The 24,778-nt window shown below is 45.9% G+C and overlaps 1 protein-coding gene across 3 annotated transcripts in view; it reads left to right on the top strand.

The window, feature by feature from the left end:
- Positions 1-24,778, top strand: part of LOC141087762 (pendrin-like) — a 323,429-nt gene that overhangs the window by 235,324 nt on the left and 63,327 nt on the right. For all 3 annotated transcript variants that reach the window (XM_073573563.1, XM_073573560.1, XM_073573561.1), the window contains 2 exons: positions 1,377-1,483; positions 6,484-6,553. In XM_073573563.1, the coding sequence (XP_073429664.1) occupies positions 1,377-1,483; positions 6,484-6,553 (177 nt within the window). The remainder of the gene's footprint in view (positions 1-1,376; positions 1,484-6,483; positions 6,554-24,778) is intronic.

Raw genomic sequence — 24,778 nt, 5'->3', positions numbered from 1 at the left:
GGTGAAACAAGCCATCCTTAAGCTGCAAAAACAGAAAAAACCCATCCGAGAAATTGCTACAACATTCGGAGTGGCAAAATCTACAGTTTGGTACATCCTGAGAAAGAAAGATAGAAAGAAAGAAAGAAAGCAAGCACTGGTGAACTCATCAATGCAAAAAGACCTGGGCGCCCATGGAAGACAACAGTGGTGGATGATCGCAGAATAATCTCCATGGTGAAGAGAAACCCCTTCACAACAGCCAACCAAGTGAACAGCACTCTCCAGGAGGTAGGCGTATCAATATCCAAACCTACCATAAAGAGAAGACTGCATGAAAGTAAATACAGAGGGTTCACTGCACAGTGCAAGCCACTCATAAGCATCAATAATAAAAAGGCTAGACTGGACTTTGCTAAAAAAAATCTAAAAAAGCCAACACAGTTCTGGAAGAACATTCTTTGGACAGATGAAACCAAGATCAACCTCTACCAGAATGATGGAAAGAGAAAAGTATGGCGAAGGCGTGGTACAGCTCATGATCCAAAGCATACCACATCATCCGTAAATCACGGCGGAGGCAGTGTGATGGCTTGGGCATGCATGGCTGCCAGTGGCACTGGGTCACTAGTGTTTATTGATGATGTGACACAGGACAGAAGCAGCCGAATGAATTCTGAGGTATTCAGAGCCATACTGTGTGCGCAGATCCAGCTCAATGCAGCCAAACTGATTGGTCGTCGTTTCATTCTACAGATGGACAATGACCCAAAACATAAAGCCAAAGCAACCCAGGAGTTTATTAAAGCAAAGAAGTGGAATATTCTTGAATGGCCAAGTCAGTCACCAGATCTCAACCCAATTGAGCATGCATTTCACTTGTTAAAGACTAAACTTCAGACAGAAAGGCCCACAAACAAGCAGCAACTGAAAACCACCGCAGTGAAGGCCTGGCAGAGCATCAAAAAGGAGAAAACACAGCATCTGGTGATGTCCATGAGTTCAAGACTTCAGGCAGTCATTGCCAACAAAGGGTTTTCAACCAAGTACTAGAAATGAACATTTTATTTACAACTATTTAATCCATCCTATTACTTTTGGTCCCTTTGAAAACGGGGTGGCACATGTTAAGGAGTTGAAACTCCTAAACCCTTCATCCAATTTTAATGTGGATACACTCAAATGAAAGCTGAAAGTCTGAACTTCAACTGCATCTGAATTGTTTTGTTTAAAATTCATTGTGGTAATGTCTAGAACCAAAATTAGAAAAATATTGTCTCTGTCCAAATATATATGGACCTAACTGTAGGTTGGTACTTTGAATACTTTATTATATGGTGTGACTGGCACAGAGAAACCAATTAACACGAAGATTATATATACATGTTTCTTTCCAGGCAATCTGGCTTTTCACATTTTTTGCATCTTTACTTTTGGACATTGATTTGGGATTACTGGCTGGCATCCTGTTTGGACTTTTTACTGTTATTTTGCGTATTCAGTAGTGAGTATGACAGTTTCTGCTATTGTCAAAGTAAACAGAGAAGAACAGCATATATATTATGAAAAATTTTAAAAAATTATGACTTTTTTGTATATCAGAAGAAAGAGAGAAGAAAGAAAAGAGAGAAAAAGAGATAAATAGAAAAAAAGAAAGATATTTATTTTACTCACTTATATTATATACAGTGGGGCAAAAAAGTATTTAGTCAGTCAGCAATAGTGCAAGTTCCACCACTTAAAAAGATGAGAGGCGTCTGTAATTTACATCATAGGTAGACCTCAACTATGGGAGACAAACTGAGAAAAAAAAAATCCAGAAAATCACATTGTCTGTTTTTTTTTCATTTTATTTGCATATTATGGTGGAAAATAAGTATTTGGTCAGAAACAAAATTTCATCTCAATACTTTGTGATATATCCTTTGTTGGCAATGACAGAGGTCAAACTTTTTCTGTAAGTCTTCACAAGGTTGCCACACACTGTTGTTGGTATGTTGGCCCATTCCTCCATGCAGATCTCCTCTAGAGCAGTGATGTTTTTGGCTTTTCGCTTGGCAACATGGACTTTCAACTCCCTCCAAAGGTTCTCTATAGGGTTGAGATCTGGAGACTGGCTAGGCCACTCCAGGACCTTGAAATGCTTCTTACGAAGCCACTCCTTCGTTGCCCTGGTGGTGTGCTTTGGATCATTGTCATGTTGAAAGACCCAGCCACGTTTCATCATCAATGCCCTTGCTGATGGAAGGAGGTTTGCACTCAAAATCTCACGATACATGGCCCCATTCATTCTTTCATGTACCCGGATCAGTCTTCCTGGCCCCTTTGCAGAGAAACAGCCCCAAAGCATGATGTTTCCACCACCATGCTTTACAGTAAGTATGGTGTTTGATGGATGCAACTCAGTATTCTTTTTCCTCCAAACACGACAAGTTGTGTTTCTACCAAACAGTTCCAGTTTGGTTTCATCAGACCATAGGACATTCTCCCAAAACTCCTCTGGATCATCCAAATGCTCTCTAGCAAACTTCAGACGGGCCCGGACATGTACAGGCTTAAGCAGTGGGACACGTCTGGCACTGCAGGATCTGAGTCCATGGTGGCGTAGTGTGTTACTTATGGTAGGCCTTGTTACATTGGTCCCAGTTCTCTGCAGTTCATTCACTAGGTCCCCCCACGTGGTTCTGGGATTTTTGCTCACTGTTCTTGTGATCATTCTGACCCCACGGGGTGGGATTTTGCGTGGAGCACCAGATCGAGGGAGATTATCAGTGGTCTTGTATGTCTTCCATTTTCTAATTATTGCTCCCACAGTTGATTTCTTCACTCCAAGCTGGTTGGCTATTGCAGATTCAGTCTTCCCAGCCTGGTGCAGGGCTACAATTTTGTTTCTGGTGTCCTTTGACAGCTCTTTGGTCTTCACCATAGTGGAGTTTGGAGTCAGACTGTTTGAGGGTGTGCACAGGTGTCTTTTTATACTGATAACAAGTTTAAACAGGTGCCATTACTACAGGTAATGAGTGGAGGAAAGAGGAGACTCTTAAAGAAGAAGTTACAGGTCTGTGAGAGCCAGAAATCTTGATTGCTTGTTTCTGACCAAATACTTATTTTCCACCATAATATGCAAATAAAATGAAAAAAAAACAGACAATGTGATTTTCTGGATTTTTTTTTCGCAGTTTGTCTCCCATAGTTGAGGTCTACCTATGATGTAAATTACAGACGCCTCTCATCTTTTTAAGTGGTGGAACTTGCACTATTGCTGACTGACTAAATACTTTTTTGCCCCACTGTATATTTATTCCACAGCAATTTACAGTCACTGACCCCATTGGGGCTCACAATGTAAATTCCGTATCAGTATATCTTTGGAGTGCGGAAAAAAGCAGAGAGAACCCAGAGGAAACCCACACACACATATGGGGAGAACATACAAACTTCTTGCAGATGTCCTTGGTGCGATTTGAGCCCAGGACTCCAGCGCTGCAAAGCAACAGTACTAACCACTGAGCCACCGTGCTGCCACATCATTAACTATCACTTACTTTTGTGATCTATAATAGCAGATTGCAAACATTTCTTAGCTTACTGGCCATGTGCAGGTAATATTTATGCTGTTTTAGTATTGCATTTGGCTGCTCTTTATTACGGAGACAGTTCCTTCTCTATACTCAGTAAAAACCAACATGGTGACCCTTTACTCGTCATTGGGGGAAAGGCACAAAACTATAGTATATCTCTTCAGAAAAACATTGTTGGTGTACAAATTATTCACAGTACATTAAAGAAAATGTACCTTTAAAATATGACTTATTGTTTACATCAAATTTTTACTTTGAACATTTTTAACAGTTCGTGGAAATGTTTGAAACCTTGCAGTTTTCATGCTGACCACTTATCCACATTGTAGGATGACACTTCCTGTCCTCTAGAATATTATATATCCACCTGATTATTATCACAGGCAGACTGCAACTAACAAGTATAATGTGAACAAGGGTTACCTATAACCACTAACTGAAAAAAAAACCCCCATTAAAATATAACTTTTATTAAGTACAAAAATAACAATATAAAATTGCACAGATGTCCCCTATTATAAAGCCTAGTAAAAAACGGGCTATTGTATTGCTGGAAAGAGATAAGGTATAACAGTCAAACCAAATCTAACCAGCTGAATCTGCCAATCCAATCATGTGGTCAGAAAAACCTGAATCATAGCAGTTAAAAACTGCACAATACTATTACAACCCAAAAACCTCAAAAAACGGAAAAAAAGTAGGGGAAATGGACATAAAGAAGATGTATAAAAATTGATAATATGTGCTACCATCTGATAACAATTTCACTCAGCCGATGTGAAGAAAAGAGTGACCTGGCCCTATACAAAATGACTATCTGAACACCTACCTAGGTGCGGAGGTTGGCACCCTAAGAAATACGAGAATGGCGCCCCCGCTCGTGCAATGGCTATCCCTAATCTCCTATATCATCCTATAAGACGACAGATTAGAAACAGAGGGCCAGATGGCCTGTATCCATTTGCTTAGAATATCTTCATGAATGCAGTAAAGTAGATTTATACAATCATATATGCATGTGAGGAAAGGTAGAAAGTCCAGACAGTCTGAATAGATGCATAACACTCACAGTAGAACCAGTTACATATAAATTTGTAGCAAATTATGCCCTTTCCCAAAACCACTATGTTATGTATATGAAGTATATATAAAAATTGTCACATCAAGTACCCAGATAAAGAACTGCCCATCAGACACAATGATGACTCAATGGTAGGTAAACAGGAACGGCTTATCTGATAACAAATTGTCAGAAATCATGAAAGCAAACAAAGATTAGGGATAGCCATCGCACGAGCAGGGGCGCTATTCTTACATTTCTTAGGGTGCCAACCTCCACACCTAGGTAGGTGTTCAGATAGTCATTTTGTATAGGGCCAGGTCACTCTTTTCTTCACATCGGCTGTTGTTATCAGATGGTAGCACGTATTATCAACTTTTATACATCTTCTTTATGTCCATTTCCCCTTTTTTTTTTTCCGTTTTTTTGAGGTTTTTGGGCTATAATAGCATTGTGCAGTTTTTAACTGCTATGATTCAGGTTTTTCTGACCACATGATTTGATTGGCAGATTCAGCTGGTTAGATTTGGTTTGACTGCTATACCTTATCTCTTTCCAGCAATACAATAGCCCGTTTTTTTTTGCTAGGCTTTATAATAGGGGACATCTGTGCAATTTTATATTGTTATTTTTGTACTTAATAAAAGTTATATTTTAATAGGGTTTTTTTTCAGTTAGTCGGTCACAGGCAGACTGACAAGAAAAGGTAACATCTCTATTAGAATATAAAACTGGAGGCAAATAACAGTGGAACCTAGGCTATCCATATGTGGTAGTCATAGCTCTCCTCTACACTTTCACTGCACATTGACTTTTGTAAAGTCACAGAGAATGCCTAGGACATGAGACCAATGGCTAGACATCCATCTACTACATTCATGTGGCTGTAGTATATCTCCTTATTCTGTTCACAGAGCAGAACAACAGCTCAGATAAGATAACTGCCCCATAATGATAACTATCAACAGTTAGAAAATAAAAACTGATAAAAAAAATACACACTTCAGTATCTGTTTTTTGATGATACATTCTGTTTTAAGAAAACAAATGCATGCTAAATTCCGCTGTCAGATATTGACATCGGCATTTACCATGTTATCAGCCACTGGTGGATTGCTATTCCTCCTGAGGCTGTTAGTGGCACATGCTAGCTGATCAAATTAGCTGACGTGTGCCAGAAAAGATGCAAAGGGGAGACATAACATGCACCGTATGTCGTGAAGGGGTTAAGTATTATAAAAGATTATGATAATGTAAAATATTTATAATATCTATAATAAAGTAATAATAGTAATAGCATATTCTAGTATAATAGTAATAGTAGTAAATAATAATAGTACATTGCCACAATATGTGGTATTGCTTTGGTATTGTTTTGGTTGATAAAGGGAACCTATTACGTCCACAATCGCTATTAACCTGCAGATATGGGGTTACTTGGCTACCAGGAGGAAATATTCCTTCCAGCATTCATAGAGAAGCGGCTGACACAACTTTAGTCACTGCTCAGTACACAATGAGTGGTGACTGTGACCACGTCCTGGCACTTAACTGACAGCCGGCTCTTCAGTGTATCGGTGCAGTGACGGCTGTCAGTCAATGTGCCAGGAAGTGGTTACAGCTGTCACCTACTGTGTAATAAGCAGTAACAGAAGCCGCCCCGAAACAAATCTATAATTGAACGCCAGAGGCTGCCGGGAGGAAACAAATTAATTGCCTCACGGTAGCCCTGCTTTTAGTGCTTTGGCCGCATAGTTTTAGATTGCCATTAACTTGCAGATTAACATCATATCTGCAGGGTAATAGTGTTTGGGAACATGACAGATTCCCTTTAAAATGTCCAATTTTGTTTCTCTTTTTCAGTCCATCATACAGTTCTCTTGGAAACATTCCTGGTACGGATATTTACAAAGATATCCAGAACTACAGAAATGTATGTAGAAAATGTATTTTAATTTTATCCCTTATTAACATATAGAAAATTAGTTAAATGATTGCATTGTGTTATTCATATTTACATTATATGGTTTACAATATTAAGTAGAATTTGCCCGTGGTCTGGACCAATAGTTACCATCAAAAATGCATTTCAGGAAACAACAGTAAATCCCTGTATATAATGATGTTGTCTCTGGATCTTTTTCAAGTCTGTGTAAGTTTAGGGCAGCTGTCTTACAAGCTTTAAAATGTTGGTGGCCTCAAGTATATACGAATTTAAGTGGGCTTGGGAGATGTTCTATTCAGCAGCCAATGTAGGGTGGCACCTTAGAGAGAATCTGAGATTGGAACACTCTTTTGGAGATATTTTTGGCTAGTTGACGCTACTTTTAGAGAAGGGGTGGGAAAACCTTTTCTGTCAAGGGCCATTTGGGTATTTGTAACATAATTTGGGGACCATACAAAATTATCAACTTAAAAATGATCCTGCTATATTTGGTCAAACATTTAATTAACTCACTTCAAATGTTATGTGTATATACATCAAATAGGATACATTGACTGTTGTATAAACATCACAAAGGATATACTGAGACTCTGCTCATCTGCTACTACAAGTGCTTCTCACAAAATTAGAATATCATCAAAAAGTTAATTTATTTCAGTTCTTCAATACAAAAAGTTTAACTCGTTTATTATATAGAGTCATTACACACAGAGTGATCTATTTCAAGTGTTTATTTCTGTTAATGTTGATGATTATGTCTTACAGCCAATTAACACCCAAAAGTCATTATCTCAGTAAATTTGAAAAATTAACAAAAAACCTGCAAAGGCTTCCTAAGCATTTAACAAGGCCCCTTAGTCTGTTTCAGTAGGCTCCACAATCATGGGGAGGATTGCTGACTTGACAGATTTTCCATAAGGCAGTCATTGATAAACTCCACAAGGAGGGTAAGCCACAAAAGTTCATTGCTAAAGAAGCTGGTTGTTCACAGAGTGCTGTATCCAAGCATACTAATTGAAAGTTGAGTAGAAGAAAAAAGTGTGGTAGAAAAAGGTGCACAAGCAACCGGAATAACCGCAGCCTTGAAAGGATTGTTAAGAAAAGTTTCCACAATCAGTGATAGTTTGGGGAGCCATGCCATCTGCTGGTGTAGGCCCACTGTGATTTATCAAGACCAAAGTCAGCGCAGCCATATACCAGGAAATTTTAGAGCACTTCATGCTTCCCTCTATTGACAAGCTTTTTGGAAAATGGAAATTTAATTCTCCAGCAGGACTTGGCACCTGATTGATCAGCAAACTCGCCTGACCTTAAACTCATAGAGGATCTATGGGGTATTGTCAAGAGGAAGATGAGAGACACCAGACCCAACAATGTAGATGAGCTGAAGACTGCTATCAAAGCAACCTGGGCTTCCATAACACCTCAGCAGTACCACAGGCTGTTCGCCTCCATGCCACGCCACATTGATGCAGTAATTGTTACAAAAGGAGCCCGGACCAAATATTGAGTGCATTTATTGAACACACATTTCAGTAGGCCAATATTTCAGATTTTAAAATCATTTTTCATGCTGGTGTTATAAAGTATTCTAATTTACTGAGATAATGAACTTTGGGTTTTCATGAGCTGTAAGCCATAATCATCAACATTAACAGGAATAAACACTTGAAATAGATCACTATTAGGGATGAGGGAGTATATTCGTGGGTATTCGGTACTTGGCGAGTAATGCGGTAATCGCGGTACTCGAACCAAAGTATTTCACTACTCGCCTCGCTATTCGGTTCTCCCACCCAGCAGTTGCCAATCACAGTAATGCCGCGCCCTTCTTGGTTGTGGGCGGCATTACTATGATTGGCTGGCTGCCTAGCTTCCTATGAGTCATCAATCATAGCCTGGCACTAAGCCCTGCCTGCCGCCGCCATTTTCTGCACATTGCATGCAGAACACAGCTAGTGTAGGGAGAGTGTGAGCAGCTGTAGGGAGAGTTGTGTTTTTTGGTGCAAATTAGCCAGAAATCCTCTGTGAAACCCAAAAGCTCTTTTCAGAGCTGAAAGTATAAGGTCAGGGACCGAGTAGTAACCGTTTTCCCAGCTTTTTTTTAGGTCACATTTACCCCTGCAGGGCAGGTTTTTTGTGCTGTTGCCGTGCTGCATTCACAGTGAATAGCACGCACGGTACTGCACAACTGACACGCAGCCAGCACCGCTGTCTTGTGTGCTGTCTGGGGTGCGTATTCTTGCCTTAAACCTCAGGGCAGTTTTTTGTGCTGTTGCGGTGCTGCGTTGACATAATAACAGCAAATAGTACGCACACACGGTACTGCACAACTAACACGCAGACAGCACCACTGTCTTCTGTGGTGTCTGGGCTGCGTATTCTTGCCTTAAACCTCAGGGCAGTTTTTTTGTGCTGCTGCCGTGCTGCATTCACAGCAAATAGCACGCCCAGTACTGCACAACTAACACGCAGGAAGCACCACTGTCTTGTGTGGTGTCTGGGCTGCGTATTCTTGCCTTAAACCTCAGGGCAGTTTTTTGTGCTGCTGCCGTGCTGCATTCACAGCGAATAGCACACACGGTACTGCACAACTGACATGCAGGCAGCACCACTGTCTTGTATGGTGTCTGGGGTGCGTATTCTTGCCTTAAACCTCAGGGCAGTTTTTTGTGCTGCTACCGTGCTGCGTTCACATAATAACAGCAAATGGTACGCACGCACGGTACTGCGCAACCAACACGCAGACAGCACCACTGTCTTGTGTGGTGTCTGGGCTGCGTATTCTTGCCTTAAACCTCAGGGCAGTTTTTTTGTGCTGTTGCCATGCTGCATTCACAGCGAATAGCACGCACGGTACTGCACAACTGACACGCAGCCAGCACCGCTGTCTTGTGTGGTGTCTGGGCTTCGTATTCTTGCCTTAAACCTCAGGGCAGTTTTTTTGTGCTGCTGCCGTGCTGTGTTCACAGCTAATAGCACGCACGGTACTGCACAACTGACATGCAGCCATCACCGCTGTCTTGTGTGGTGTCTGGGGTGCGTAATCTCACCTTAGACCTCAGGGCAATTTTTTTCTGCTGCTGCGGTGCTGTTTGTAAAACACAAAGCAATACTAGGCTGTAGTGCTACCTTCCACAAAGCACTAACTGGTCCTTGTTCCCAAATATCTACATCTGAACATCTGCAACTATGGCAGAAAAATCCAAAATTCCTAAAGAGGCTGTTGTGAAGGGACAGGGACGTGGACGTGGGGTCGTTGTTGCCCAACAAGGCACAGAGTCTGAGAGATTGAAGGAGGTTGATGCATCTAGTTTCCTGGTGAAATTTCCTGATCTGGAACATAAACGGGCCTGAAAGCCAGAAGAACAATAGCAGATACTGTCTTGGATGGCTGACAAGGCCTCCACGAAATGTTCTAGCAGCGCCCAATTGTCCGTGACAAAACAGTCTACTGTCCATACAGATAACGCTGGTGTGACGGACTCAGCTCCTGCTGAGCCCATTTTTTGAGTGGATCCTCTGGGTCGTGGCACCCACCCACCGAGGGCGAGCTGACCTTGTAAGAATCCACCCCCTATACAGGGAGTGTCAGGGGCAAGACCAAGGGGGTGAGCCACCACGACTGCTGGGACCAGACGGCCGGCTCAGGGGGACACTATGGGAGTGTCTGACGACCAGAGACAAGCAGGAAGCAAGACAAGACAAGAGGTAAGTGCAAGGTATCTTCATTAAGATCTTCAGGATCACATTCAGTGCAAACGTGAAAACAAGCAAAACGTGCAAGGTGCGCACGTGGGGACGCCAAGGTACATAGCATAGTACGTGCCAGGTGGCACGCCTAGGTACAGGTAAAGGCACAATGGCATCGGACTCCGGACCGCTGGCGATGTCGACATGATCAAGGCATCAGGCTGCGGACATCAGCTCCGGACATCAGGCCGCAGTCATCCAGCTTACGATCTCTGGCAGCGATCGGCAGGTTCCGGGCATCCGGCAGGCAACCAGGGTTCAGGCAAGGAGGCACGATAGATATCCAGGCATGGTGCGTGTTAGGGAACACGCCAAGGTCCAAGGCTAGGTGCAAGACAAAGTGCGTGTGTAGGGGACACGCCAGGGTTCAAGGCTAGGTGCAAGGCAAGGTGCGTGTGTAGGGGACACGCCAGGGTTCACAAAATGAGACAGGGTGCGTGTGTAGAGACATGCCAAAGCACAAGGTACAAGGCAGAGTGCGCGTCTAGAGACACCCCAAAGCACAAGGTACAAGGCAGAGTGCGTGTGTAGAGACACGCCAAAGCACAAGGTTCAAGACAGAGTGCGTGTGTAGAGACACGCCAAGGCACAAGGTACAAGACAGAGTTCTGCGCGTGCAAAGAGACATGCCAGGGAAAGGGTTCAAGGCAGGGTGCGTGCTAGGAGCCACGCCAAGGTTCAGGGCAGGACGCGTGCTCGGAGCCACGCGGGATGCACACCTCACTGGCCAATGCACACGGCTGTAACGCCAGCACGAGGCACGACTAAGGCACAGGAGGCGGGCAAAGAAACCTTCGTGCTAGGAGCCACGCCAGGTTCAGGGCAGGGTGTGTGATAGGAGCCACGCCAGGGCTCAAGGCAGGGTGCGTGCTAGGAGCCAAGCCAGTGTTCAAGACAGGGTGCGTGCTAGGAGCCACGCCAGGGTTCAAGGCAGGGTGCGTGCTAGGAGCCACGCCAGGGTGCGTGCTAGGAGCCACACCAGGGTTCAAGGAAGGACTGCATGCAAGGAGCCACGCAGGAGGCACGCCACACTGGCCAGTGCACACGGCTGTAGACAAACACGAGGCACTTACCACGGCACAGGAGACGGCCAAGGGGAACTCATGCCGGGGTTCAAGGCAAGGACAAGGCAAAGAACAAGGCAAGACTAGGCAAGAAACAAGGTACGGAACACGGAGCGGAACATAGGCAAAAACAGAGCCAGGTCAGAGCAAGGACAGAGTCTAGCAGCAGAGCGTAGGCCGAAACCCAGAGCCGGGCCAAGGGAGAACCTTCGGACTAGACTTGGAAATGTGCAAGAGAGCACTAGAGGACAGAGTCTAGCAGCGGTGCGTAGGCAGAAGCCCAGAGCCGGGCCAAGGAAAGACCTTGGGACTAGACTTGGAAATATGCAAGAGAGCACCAGAGGACAGAGTGCGGAAAACCAGGCTGAGACAAGAACATGAGAAGTACTACAAGGCTCAGAATAGCAAAGACCAGACATGGCGAAACAGGCAAGGCAGAGAACAGAGGAAGGACTACAAGGCAAAGAATAGCTAAGGCGAGACATAGCAAAACAGACTAAAGCAGAGAACAGCGGAAGGACTACAAGGCAAAGCATGGCAAAGACAAACATGGCACGAGAGACAACACAAGACATGGCACAAGACAAGAGACGGAATACGAGCACGGAGCGTGTGCAGAGTCGCACTACAGAGCAAAGTGCAAAGGCACAGAATAGAGGGAGCAACCCCACAGACCAACAGCCATGCAGGGAAGCAACACAATAATCAGGCCCTGAGCAAAGGAAGGGGTGGTCTGATATAGGGCACAGCACCTCCTCTTCCGGGTCAGGACCAGGGGAGAACTTCCTAGTTCAGATGCTCCAGGATCACAGAGCGCAGTCACATGATCAGGGTTTCAGACATGACGAGATGATCACCAAACCAGACAGTGCAGGATCCTAGGAAGGGCACGTGATCAGAGATTCTAGACATGACGAGATGATTGCAGAACCAGACAGTCCAGGATCCTAGGAAAGGTCACATGATCAGTGTTTCAGACATGACGAGATGATTGCAGAACCAGACAGTGCAGGATCTTAGGAAACGTCACATGATCAAGGTTTCAGACATGACGAGATGACTGCAGAACAGAGCAGAAACGCAGGCATCTTGCAGCTCAGCAGACATGAGGTGAGTGTGCACACTGCTCTAGGGAACAAGCAGGATAGCAGACACAAGGTGCGCGTGCACACCGCTCCAGGGGTTCATGAGGCAAAACAGACATGGCGGACGTGACAGTACCCCCCTCTTTAAGCCCCCTCTTACGGGGCTGGAAAGAAGGAAAAAAAAATTTCCCTTCAGCAGAAACCAGAGTTTAACACAAACACTACAAACAACATTGATCCGACATCTGAAACGAGCACCTGCATCGGTCAAGATACAGGAGTCGCGGACGAGACACGGAGTTCCAGTGGGGAGGACTGTGGGTAGACAGGAAAGTCTTCTTACTCTGGCTGCCATCATTTCCAAACGAGTTCCGAGGACAAGTGCTGGGTCTGATTCACATCAGAAGAGTGGCCGGGGTACCGCCATTTTCCAAGCGAGTTCAGAGGACATAGATCAGGTCAGATTCTTCATCAGAAGAGTAGCTGAGGTACCAGCGGAGTCCAGGGCCTGATTATCTGTGACGGACTCAGCTCCTGCTGAGCCCATTTTTTGAGTGGACCCTCTGGGTCGTGGCACCCACCCACCGCGGGCGAGCTGACCTTGTGAGAATCCACCCCCTATACAGGGAGTGTCAGGGGCAAGACCAAGGGTGTGAGCCACCACGACTGCTGGGACCAGACGGCCGGCTCAGGGGGACACTACGGGAGTGTCTGATGACCAGAGACAAGCAGGAAGCAAGGCAAGACAAGAGGTAAGTGCAAGGTATCTTCATTAAGATCTTCAGGATCACATTCAGTGCAAAGGGCAGCACGGTGGCTCAGTGGTTAGCGCTGCAGCCTTGCAGCGCTGGAGTCCTGGGTTCGAATCCCACCTAGGACAACATCTGCAAGGAGTTTGTATGTTCTCCCCGTGTTTGCGTGGGTTTCCTCCGGGCACTCCGGTTTCCTCCCACACTCCAAAGACATACTGATAGGGAATTTAGATTGTGAGCCCCATCGGGGACAGTGATGAAAATGTGTGCAAAACTGTAAAGCGCTGCGGAATATGTTAGCGCTATATAAAAATAAAGATTATTATTATTATTAAACGTGAAAACAAGCAAAACGTGCAAGGTGCGCGCGTGGGGACGCCAAGGTCCATAGCATAGTATGTGCTAGGTGGCACGCCTAGGTACAGGTAAAGGCACAATGGCATCAGACTCCGGACCGCTGGCGACGATCGACATGATCAAGGCATCAGGCTGCGGACATCAGTTCCGGACATCAGGCCGCAGTCATCCAGCTTACGATCTCTGGCAGCAATCGGCAGGTTCCGGGCATCCGGCAGGCAACCAGGGTTCAGGCAAGGAGGCACGATAGATATCCAGGCATGGTGCGTGTAAGGGAACATGACAAGGTCCAAGGCTAGGTGCAAGACAAGGTGCGTGTGTAGAGAACACGCCAGGATTCAAGGCTAGGTGCAAGGCAAGGTGCGTGTGTAGGGGACACGCCAGGGTTCACAAAACGAGACAGGGTGCGTGTGTAGAGACACGCCAAAGCACAAGGTACAAGGCAGAGTGCGTGTGTAGAGACACGCCAAAGCACAAGGTTCAAGACAGAGTGCGTGTGTAGAGACACACCAAGACACAAGGTACAAGACAGAGTTCTGCGCGTGCAAAGAGACACGCCAGGGACAGGGTTCAAGGCAGGGTGCGTGCTAGGAGCCACGCCAGGGTTCAGGGCAGGACGCATGCTAGGAGCCACACAGGACGCACACCTCACTGGCCAATGCACACGGCTGTAACGCCAGCACGAGGCACGACTAAGGCACAGGAGGCGGGCAAAGGAACCTTCGAGCTAGGAGCCACGCCAGGTTCAGGGCAGGCTGTGTGCTAGGAGCCACGCCAGGGTTCAAGGCAGGGTGTGTGTAGGAGCCAAGCCAGGGTTCAAGGCAGGGTGCATGCTAGGAGCCACGCCAGGGTTCAAGGCAGGGTGCGTGCTAGGAGCCACACCAGGGTGCGTGCTAGGAGCCACGCAGGAGGCACGCCACACTGGCCAGTGCACACGGCTGTACACAAACACGAGGCACTTACCACGGCACAGGAGACGGCCAAGGGGAACCCACGCCTGGGTTCAAGGCAAGGACAAGGCAAGGAACAAGGCAAGACTAGGCAAGAAACAAGGTACGGAACTCGGAGCGGAACATAGGCAGAAACAGAGCCAGGTCAGAGCAAGGACAGAGTCTAGCAGCAGAGCGTAGGCCGAAACCCAGAGCCGGGCCAAGGGAGAACCTTGGGACTAGACTTGGAAATGTGCAAGAGAGCACTAGAGGACAGAGTCTAGCAGCGGAGCGTAGGCAGAAGCCCAGAGCCGGGCCAAGGAAAGACCTAGGGACTAGACTTGGAAATGTGCAAGAGAGCACCAGAGGACAGAGTGCGGAAAACCAGGCTGAGACAAGAACATGAGAAGTACTACAAGGCTCAGAATAGCAAAGACCAGACATGGCGAAACAGGCAAGGCAGAGAACAGAGGAAGGACTACAAGGCAAAGAATAGCTAAGGCGAGACATAGCAAAACAGACTAAAGCAGAGAACAGCGGAAGGACTACAAGGCAAAGCATGGCAAAGACAAACATGGCACGAGAGACAACACAAGACATGGCACAAGACAAGAGATGGAATACGAGCACGGAGCGTGTGCAGAGTCGCATACAGAGCAAAGTGCAAAGGCACAGAATAGAGGGAGCAACCCCACAGACCAACAGCCATGCAGGGAAGCAACACAATAATCAGGCCCTGAGCAAAGGAAGGGGTGGTCTGATATAGGGCACAGCACCTCCTCTTCCGAGTCAGGACCAGGGGAGAACGTCCTAGTTCAGATGCTCCAGGATCACAGAGCGCAGTCACATGATCAGGGTTTCAGACATGACGAGATGATCACCGAACCAGACAGTGCAGGATCCTAGGAAGGACACATGATCAGAGATTCTAGACATGACGAGATGATTGCAGAACCAGACAGTGCAGGATCCTAGGAAAGGTCACATGATCAGAGTTTCAGACATGACGAGATGATTGCAGAACCAGACAGTGCAGGATCTTAGGAAACGTCACATGATCAAGGTTTCAGACATGACGAGATGACTGCAGAACAGAGCAGAAACGCAGGCATCTTGCAGCTCAGCAGACATGAGGTGAGTGTGCACACTGCTCTAGGGAACAAGCAGGATAGCAGACACAAGGTGCGCGTGCACACCGCTCCAGGGGTTCATGAGGCAAAACAGACATGGCGGACGTGACAGCTGGGTCATCCTATTCTCAACCTGTTCTTAGTTCATCACCCGGTCAGGAGTCACAGGAAACATTTGACCCCAACCTTGGTCACTCCGAGGATCTGTTTGGTCCATTTTCTTTTGTTGCCTCTGGCCTCTCACCGCGCGACATTGAAGAAGAACGTGAGGGGGTATCGTCTGTTGAAGATAGCCAAATATTTTAAACCCCATGTCCAGAAGAAAGCCACTTTCATCCACGTGATATACCGGGTGAAGAGGTGGAGGCTGATGGTGATGGCACAAAGTTGCCATCTGTCCAGTCACCAATATCAACACGGAATGAGGATGACATGGATGACGAGGTGGTCGATGATGAGACCACCGATCCGACCTGGGCCGTTGGCACGCATAGCCAGCACAGCAGCACAGAGGATGAAGGTGGATACGTAGTACCAACAAAGCCACCAAGGGCTACTGGTTTGAGCAGAGTGCGAAGTGTGTCAACTGTTGCCAAGAGCAATCCCTCTGTGCCCCAAATCAAGGCAAGGATGCGTTCAGCTGCTGTCTGGAAATTTTTTTTTCCGATAGTCCTTCTAAACCAAATGTTGTCATCTGTAGCATCTGCCATAGGAAGCTGAGCAGAGGCCAGGGCAAAGGAAACCAAAGCACCACCAGTATGCGGAAACACATGGCAGCCAAACACCCTAGTCGGTGGGCTGAACAACAGGGTACCAAATCAGTGTCTGTGACTGCGGGTCAAAACACTGCCATGTCGCCTGTGATACGGCCTCACCAATCTGCTGGGCAAGAAGCAGGTGATCATCATACCTCTTGCTCACAAGCTGCGGTTGCACAGACACAGGCCACAACAAGCTCATCCACTTGTTTGTCCCAGGAAAGCGTCCAATTGTCCGTGCCCCTTATGTATGAAAGGAGGCATAAATACCAAGCCACGCACCCACAAGCACAAATACTGAATGCGCACATTGCCAAGTTGCTAGCCGTGGAGATGTTGCCATTTAGGCTTGTGGGGACACAGTCTTTCCGTGATCTTTTGGCTGTGGCTGCCCCACGATACTCCGTTCCCAGCTGGCACTATTTTTCCCGCTGTGCTGTCCCCGCATTGCACCAGCATGTCTTAAACAATCTAAAGCGTGCTCTCACTAACGCCATAACCAGGAAGGTCCATCTTACAACAGACACGTGGACAAGTACTTGTGGCCAGGGACGATACATCTCTGTCATAGCACACTGGCTGAACCTGGTGGAGGGTGGGACAAAGTCTCAAACTGGACCATCAACACATATCCTACCCACGCCACGAATAGCGGGCCCAACCTCAATCAGGGTTTCTGCCTCATCATATACGTCCAGTCTCCCCTCTTCCTCCTCTGCCTCGTCATCCTATACTGAATTACCCTCCACATCACTCCCAAGTTGGGAGCTGTGCAGCAGCGCATCGGCAAAGCGGCAAAACGCTCTGCTGAAGCTGATCTGCTTAGGTGATACACCACACACTGCAGCAGAGATTTGGCAAGGAATAAAACAACAGACTGATCAGTGGCTCTCCCCACTGCAACCTGGTCTGGTTGTCTGCGACAATGGGCGTAACCTGGTGGCGGCTTTAAAGCACGGGAAGCTGGTACACGTGCCATGCATGGCTCACGTGTTGAACCTGGTGGTGCAGAAATGTATAAAAACATACCCTGACTTACCGTACCTACTTGAGAAGGTGCGCCGTATTTGCGCCCATTTCCGCCACTCCTCAAGCGCTGTTGCCGGTCTTGCAGCGCTTCAAAAGCAATTCAATTTGCCAAACCACAGACTGATTTGCGACCTGCCAACACGGCGGAACTAAACATATATTATGTTGGCAAGGGTAAGTGAGCAGCAAAGGGCACTTTCTGAATACCAGCTTAAACATGCCCGTCACACTGAGACTCAGCCAAGACACATAACAACTGTAGAGTGGGTGTGGATCTCTGATATTTGTGAGGTGCTTGATAACTTTTAAGTACTGCACCAAGCTTGTGAGCGGTGATCAGGCTATTATCAGCATAACCATCCCTATGCTATGTCTGCTGAAAAAATCGCTGCACAATCAAAAAATGGAATCTTTGTGTTCCCAGCAGCTGGGTATGGAGCAAGATTTCACAATGGGTGATCCTACCCAGCCCAGCCAATATCATCAGGTAACATTGGGGGATGAAGAGGAAGATGAAAATGAAGAGGGAGAGGACTTCTTTTTCAGTGGTACCGAAGGGACACGTCATGCTACAGAGGGGAATCCAAACTCCAGCTTCATGTCTGTGCAGCATGGGTGGGCTGAAGAGGAGGAGGTGGAGGAGGAAAGTCAGTGTGAGGAGAGGATGGGTATTGTTCCTTCTTCAGGGGTCACAGAAAATTTGCCTCTATGCAGCTTGGCACACATGGCACACTTCATATCTGACTGTCTGTGCCAAGACCCTCGCGTAATCCACATTTTCAATAGCAACCTATACTGGTTGGCCACCTTTTTAGACCCACGGTACAAGGACAAATTTCCTTCGCTACTGTTGCAGTCACCAAGGGGTTTCACAATGGAATCCTTCAAGAAGGCTGTTGTCGATAATTTGATGGCAACAGCACCCTCAGACACCACTGCTAGCAGAGATACCAGCTCTATGCAACAGCATGCATTAATGGGGAGAGATACGCCAAGCAGGTCCAAAAGAGGTGGTGGTAAAATGTCCACAAACTGGGCCATCTTCAATAAACCGGCTCATCACCAAGGTCAATGTCAAGGAGGGAGAAGTTGAACAAGATGGTCAACGACTATCTAAGTGACCATACCTGCATCCTTCCTGACGCTTCTGTACCGTTTAATTACTGAGTATCCAAGCTGAATAGTTGGCCCGACCTCTCCTTCTATGCCTTGGAGGTGCTGGCCTGCCCTACTGCTAGTGTGATGTCACAGCGTGTTTTCAGTGCCGCTGGGGCAATCATCACAGATACACGCACACGGTTGACTGCAGAGAATGCAGACAGGCTGACTCTGATAAAATTTAACAAGGACTGGATTTCGCAACAGTATTTAAGCCCTCCAGATGACAGTATCCCAACCTAAAGTCACCTAACAATTTTTTAAAAAATTGGTGATCACATCCATCCCATTCCCTTCCCATACAAGCCCCTTTTCTTCTTCTTACACATGTTTTCAAAACCTGCTTCTGACACATGTAACTCATGGTCAATAAGCTAAAAAAAATGTTACGTTTATTAATATTTCCCATCGGAGGCACTTGTGATGAGAGTGAGACCCTTCTTCCTTCATCAACCATGCTATCATGCCCCTTGGGCTAATTTTTTGGAGACACTGGCTATGCCTGGACACTGGGCACGGCCACCTCTATGCTAGTAGTCCGACTCCTAGCTTCATCATAATTGTTTGGCCCTTCAGACCTGCCTTGCGTCCTTCATCAACCATGATACAGCCCCTTGGGCTAATTTTTGGAGACACTATGGCTATGCCTGGACACTGGACACGGCCACCTCTATGCTAGTAGTCCTGGCTTTATCATAATTGTTAGGCCCTTCAGACCTGCCTTGCTTCCTTCATCAACCATGATACAGCCCCTAGGGCTAATGTTTGCAAGACACTAAACCTATGCCTACACATTGGGCAGTGGCACAACAAGGACAATAGTCCAAGCTTTATAATTGTGAATCCCTTGTGATAATGATGATGATGATGGGTGGCTTCTTCCTGCGTTAACCAAAACACAGTCCCTACCCATAGGGCAGATTGCTCTCCTTACACCACTTACACACTTAGGTGTCAGTAGATTGCCTCCATCATCACTCGCTCTTACGGTACTTCTTCTGATATATCACTGGCACTGCATAAGTGGCATACAAGTCCCACTCTTCCGGCAAAAAACCAAAGGACTTAAAATAGTGTTTGCACATTCTAGTGAAACAGTGGGGTAAAAACAATCGTGCAGCCCCTGACCAGGTGCCCCCGTGCTATATACATTTGTTTACAGCATACATTTTTTAACATTTACACATTTTTTAGCCTTTTCCTCAGCCCCCAGACCGCTCAGCAGACAATTACTCGCATTTTCCATTGACTATCATTGGACTCGCTATTCGTACCGAATACCCGAGTATTAAGGTATACTCGGTACGAGTATAGCGAGTCCAAATACTTCAGTACTTGCTCATACCTAGTCACTCTGTTTGTAATGACTCTACAGTCATGGCCAAAAGTTTTGAGAATGACACAAATATTATATTTTCACATGATCTGCTGGCCTCTGGTTTTTATGTGTGTTTGTCAGATGTTTTTATCACATACAGAAATATAATTGCAATCATATTATGAGTAGCAAAAGGTTATATTGACAGAATGAGTTAATGCAGCAAGTCAATATTTGCAGTGTTGACCCTTCTTCTTCAGGACCTCAGCAATTCTCCCTGGCATGCTCTCAATCAACTTCTGGATCAAATCCTGACTGATAGCAGTCCATTCTTGCAAAATCAATGCTTTTATTTTGTCTGAATTTGAAGGTTTTTGTTTGTCCACCCATCTCTTGATGATTGACCACAAGTTCTCAATGGGATTAAGATCTGGGGAGTTTCCAGGCCATGGTCCCAAAATCTCTATGTTTTGTTCCCTGAGCCATTTAGTTATCACCTTTGCTTTATGGCAAGGTGCTCCGTCATGTTGAAAAAGGCATTGTTGATCGCCAAACTGCTCTTGGACCGTTGGGAGAAGTTGCTCTTGGAGGACATTCTGGTACCATTCTTTATTCATGGCTGTGTTTTTAGGCAAGACTGAGAGAGAGCCCATTCCTTTGGCTGAGAAGCAACCCCACATACGAATGGTTTCAGGATGCTTGACAGTTGGCATGAGACAAGACTGGTGGTAGCGCTCACCTGGTCTTCTCCGAATAAGCCGTTTTCCAGATGTCCCAAACAATCGAAAAGGGGATTCATCAGAGAAAATGACTTTACCCCAGTCCTCAGCAGTCCACTCCCTGTACCTCTTGCAGAATATCAGTCTGTCCATGATGTTTTTCCTGGAGAGAAGTGGCTTCTTTGCTGCCCTCCTTGAGACCAGGCCTTGCTCCAAGAGTCTCCGCCTCACAGTGCGTGCAGATGCACTCACACCAGCCTGCTGCCATTCCTGAGCAAGCTCTGCACTGCTGGAAGCCCGATCCCGTAGCTGAAACACTTTTAAGAGATGGTCCTGGCGCTTGCTGGTCTTTCTTGGGCGCCCTGGAGCCCTTTTGGCAACAAGGGAACCTCTCTCCTTGAAGTTCTTGATGATGCGATAGATTGTTGACTGAGGTGCAATCTTTCTAGCTGTGATACCCTTCCCTGTTAGGCCATTTTTGTGCAGTGCAATGATGACTGCATGTGTTTCTTTAGAGATAACCATGGTTAACAGAAGAGAAACAATGATGCCAAGCACCAGCCTCCTTTTAAAGTGTCCAGTGGTGTCATTCTTACTTAATCATGACAGATTGATCTCCAGCCCTGTCCTCATCAACACCCACACCTGTGTTAATGGAGCAATCACTGAATCGATGTTAGCTGGTCCTTTTAAGGCAGGGCTGCAATGATGTTGAAATGTGTTTTGGGGGATAAAGTTCATTTTCTAGGCAAATATTGACTTTGCAAGTAATTGCTGTTAAGCTGATCACTCTTTATAACATTCCGGAGTATATGCAAATTGCCATTAGAAAAAATGAAGCAGTAGACTTTGTAAAAATTAATGTTTGTGTCATTCTCAAAACTTTTGGCCATGACTGTACACTCACTGGCCACTTTATTAGGTACACCTGTCCAACTGTGTGTTAAGACTTAATTTCTAATCAGCCAATCACATGGCGGCAACTCAGTGCATTTAGGCATGTAGACATGGTCAAGACAATCTCCTGCAGTTCAAACCGAGCATCAGTATGGGGAAGAAAGGTGATTTGAGTGCCTTTGAACGTGGCATGATTGTTGGTGCCAGAAGGGCTGGTCTGAGAATTTCAGAAACTGCTGATCTACTGGGATTTTCACGCACAACCATCTCTAGGGTTTACAGAGAATGGTCCGAAAAAGAAAAAAAATCCAGTGAGCGGCAGTTCTGTGGCCGGAAATGCCTTGTTGATGCCAGAGGTCAGAGGAGAATGGGCAGACTGGTTCGAGCTGATAGAAAGGCAACAGTGACTCAAATTGCCTCCCGTTACAACCAAGGTAGGCAGAAGAGCATCTCTGAACGCACAGTGCGTCGAACTTTGAGGCAGATGGGCTACAGCAGCAGAAGACCACACTGGGTACCACTCCTCTCAGCTAAGAACAGGAAACTGAGGCTACAATTTGCACAAGCTCATCGAAATTGGACAGTAGAAGATTGGAAAAACGTTGCCTGGTCTGATGAGTCTCGATTTCTGCTGCGACATTCGGATGGTAGGGTCAGAATTTGGCGTAAACAACATGAAAGCATGGATCCATCCTGCCTTGTATCAACGGTTCAGGCTGGTGGTGGTGGTGTCATGGTGTGGGGAATTTTTTCTGGGCACTCTTTGGGCCCCTTGGTACCAATTGAGCATCGTTGCAACGCCACAGCCTACCTGAGTATTGTTGCTGACCATGTCCATCCCTTTATGACCACAATGTACCCAACATCTGATGGCTACTTTCAGCAGGATAATGCGCCTTGTCATAAAGCTCGAATCATCTCAGATTGGTTTCTTGAACATGACAATGAGTTTACTGTACTCAAATGGCCTCCTCAGTCACCAGATCTCAATCCAATAGAGCATCTTTGGGATGTGGTGGAACGGGAGATTCGCATCAGGGATGTGCAGCCGACAAATCTGCGCCAACTGTGTGATGCCATCATGTCAATATGGTCCAAAATCTCTGAGGAATGCTTCCAGCACCTTGTTGAATCTCTGCCACGAAGAATTGAGGCAGTTCTGAAGGCAAAAGGGGGTCCAACCCCTTACTAGCATGGTGTACCTAATAAAGTGGCCAGTGAGTGTATATAATATATGAGTTTTCACTTTTTGTATTAAAGAACTGAAATAAATTAACTTTTTGATGATATTCTAATTTTGTGTGAAGCACCTGTATATTCAAGCTCTACATTCATCATATAGGCGGCTATTCAACCTTTGCATACATCAAATATGAGAAACTGTGGCTGCTGTATACTTATCATGTAATCATGGCTCAGTTTGAGGATTCAATCCGGGGATCTGTTGCTTCGTTGTCAGTTTCTCTGTCAGCTGAGATATTACCTTACCTTAACTGTCCAAATGCTGATGGTTTCTATTGTCTTTGTTTTTCTTGGTTTGCTCCTTTCTAGGTAGGTGTTTATCATTTTCCAAATTGGTTTTGCCCTATAACATTCTGGGTGTGGTTTTATATTTTCACCCTTCACTGCACTTCCTTGCTGGCTATATATCTTACTGCATGTGTATTCAGGAGTTGTAGCCCTCAGCTAAGGGATTTACCTTATTAAGTAAACTCCAGTTGTATTCCTGCAGTGAGTCTTTTTGCATGCCTTCCCAGCACCTTTACCTTTTACCGCCGTTAAGTTTCTGGGAGGTTACTTTTTCCTTTTATTTTGGTTCTCCTTAGTTGTCCTTCACTACCCAGTATAAACATGTTTTAGTTTCTCACCCTGGGTTTTCATATTTTACTTCACACTTTGCAGTGTGTTGCAGGCGCCCCTCTGGTTCCCCAGGAGATACGAGAAACCCCTCTTCTGTCTTTTAGGGAGTTAGGTCCGAGGTGGTGTTTTTAGTGGTGTGGCTAGGGCCTTTCTAGTCTGTACAGAGAACAGTCGAGTGTAGATGCGGCTTCTCCCTGTAGTTTAACTTCCCTTTTTCTGTTACCCATATGTGAGCGTGTATATGTCCATAATACCATAGGAGACGCTGTGCCTGCTGTACACATTTTATGGGAGACACTGAGATGTCTGTATATGTCACACAAAATACACTGAGACTTGTGTATATACAGTATATCCCACAGGATACTCTGCAACTACTGGATACATAAAATAGGAGACACCGAGACTGCTGTATATGTGTCACATATGATACACTGAGACTATGCTACATATACATCTACATATACATCATATAGGAGACACTGCAACTGCTGCATACATCAAATAGGAGATATTGCAACTGCTGCACAGATCACAGGCAGGAGCGCAGAGCGCACAACTCAGTGCTCATAGAACAGCACCACGGCAGCTTCCTATGTAATGTGTATGGAGGAGTAGCAGTGTATCCTAAGTCATATATACAGCAGATGTCCCACAGCTTGAATTCCATAATATTTCATAAGCCCCGATGAATTTCCCACATTAAGGAGACATGAATTGAAATATTCAACTGTGCTTAGTACAACTTACTGCTGCGAGTAGCTCTTTTCAAAACTTACTATCACAAAGAGTCAACTGCGCTCCAGACCGACTGACACAAACTTGTAAAAGGAGATGCCAGTAGCAAGATCATTAATATCTCCAAGTATCACATGCCTCACCAAAGGGAACCAGTTCCAGCTATCACATTAGGGGTGAATTAGTTAAAAGGGTGGTCCAAAGGTCAAAGAAATTTTAATCTAAATCCCTATCTATTCAGAGCCATAATCGAAAATAATTTCTAATATGCTTGCATTCAAAATTCCCTACTACACTGTGCTAACTGCTATTGGATTTTCCCCTACTTCTTCTTTGACACTTTTTTTTACAGTCCAAGTGCATGTGGATCACCCACCAGGGCAGTGGGAATACTCGGTAGCGGGCCGGTTCTTAAAGGGATTTGTCACGGCAGCGGTGACCTAGTCGGTGGCCCTGGGCGTCCAATAAAAGGGGATATTTACAAGGGATAATAGAGTTTGTAATAAAGTTTATAAAGTTTATAATAAAGTGTTCGTGATGCCATCTGTGGTTTCTGGTCAGAGGTGACCAGCGCTGCAGAGCAGATCCTCTCTCTGGGACTGGTGATGATGCAGCAGAGTTGGTACAGCTCTCCACAGGCAGAGCTTAGTCCCAGGGCAGATGTAA

The sequence above is a fragment of the Dendrobates tinctorius genome, unplaced genomic scaffold (genome assembly GCF_039654945.1).
Source record: "Dendrobates tinctorius isolate UK_male_01 unplaced genomic scaffold, ASM3965494v1 ptg000035l, whole genome shotgun sequence".
Taxonomy (NCBI): domain Eukaryota; kingdom Metazoa; phylum Chordata; class Amphibia; order Anura; family Dendrobatidae; genus Dendrobates; species Dendrobates tinctorius.
Note: the sequence above shows the minus strand (reverse complement) of the source record. Positions and strands in the feature narration are given on the sequence as shown.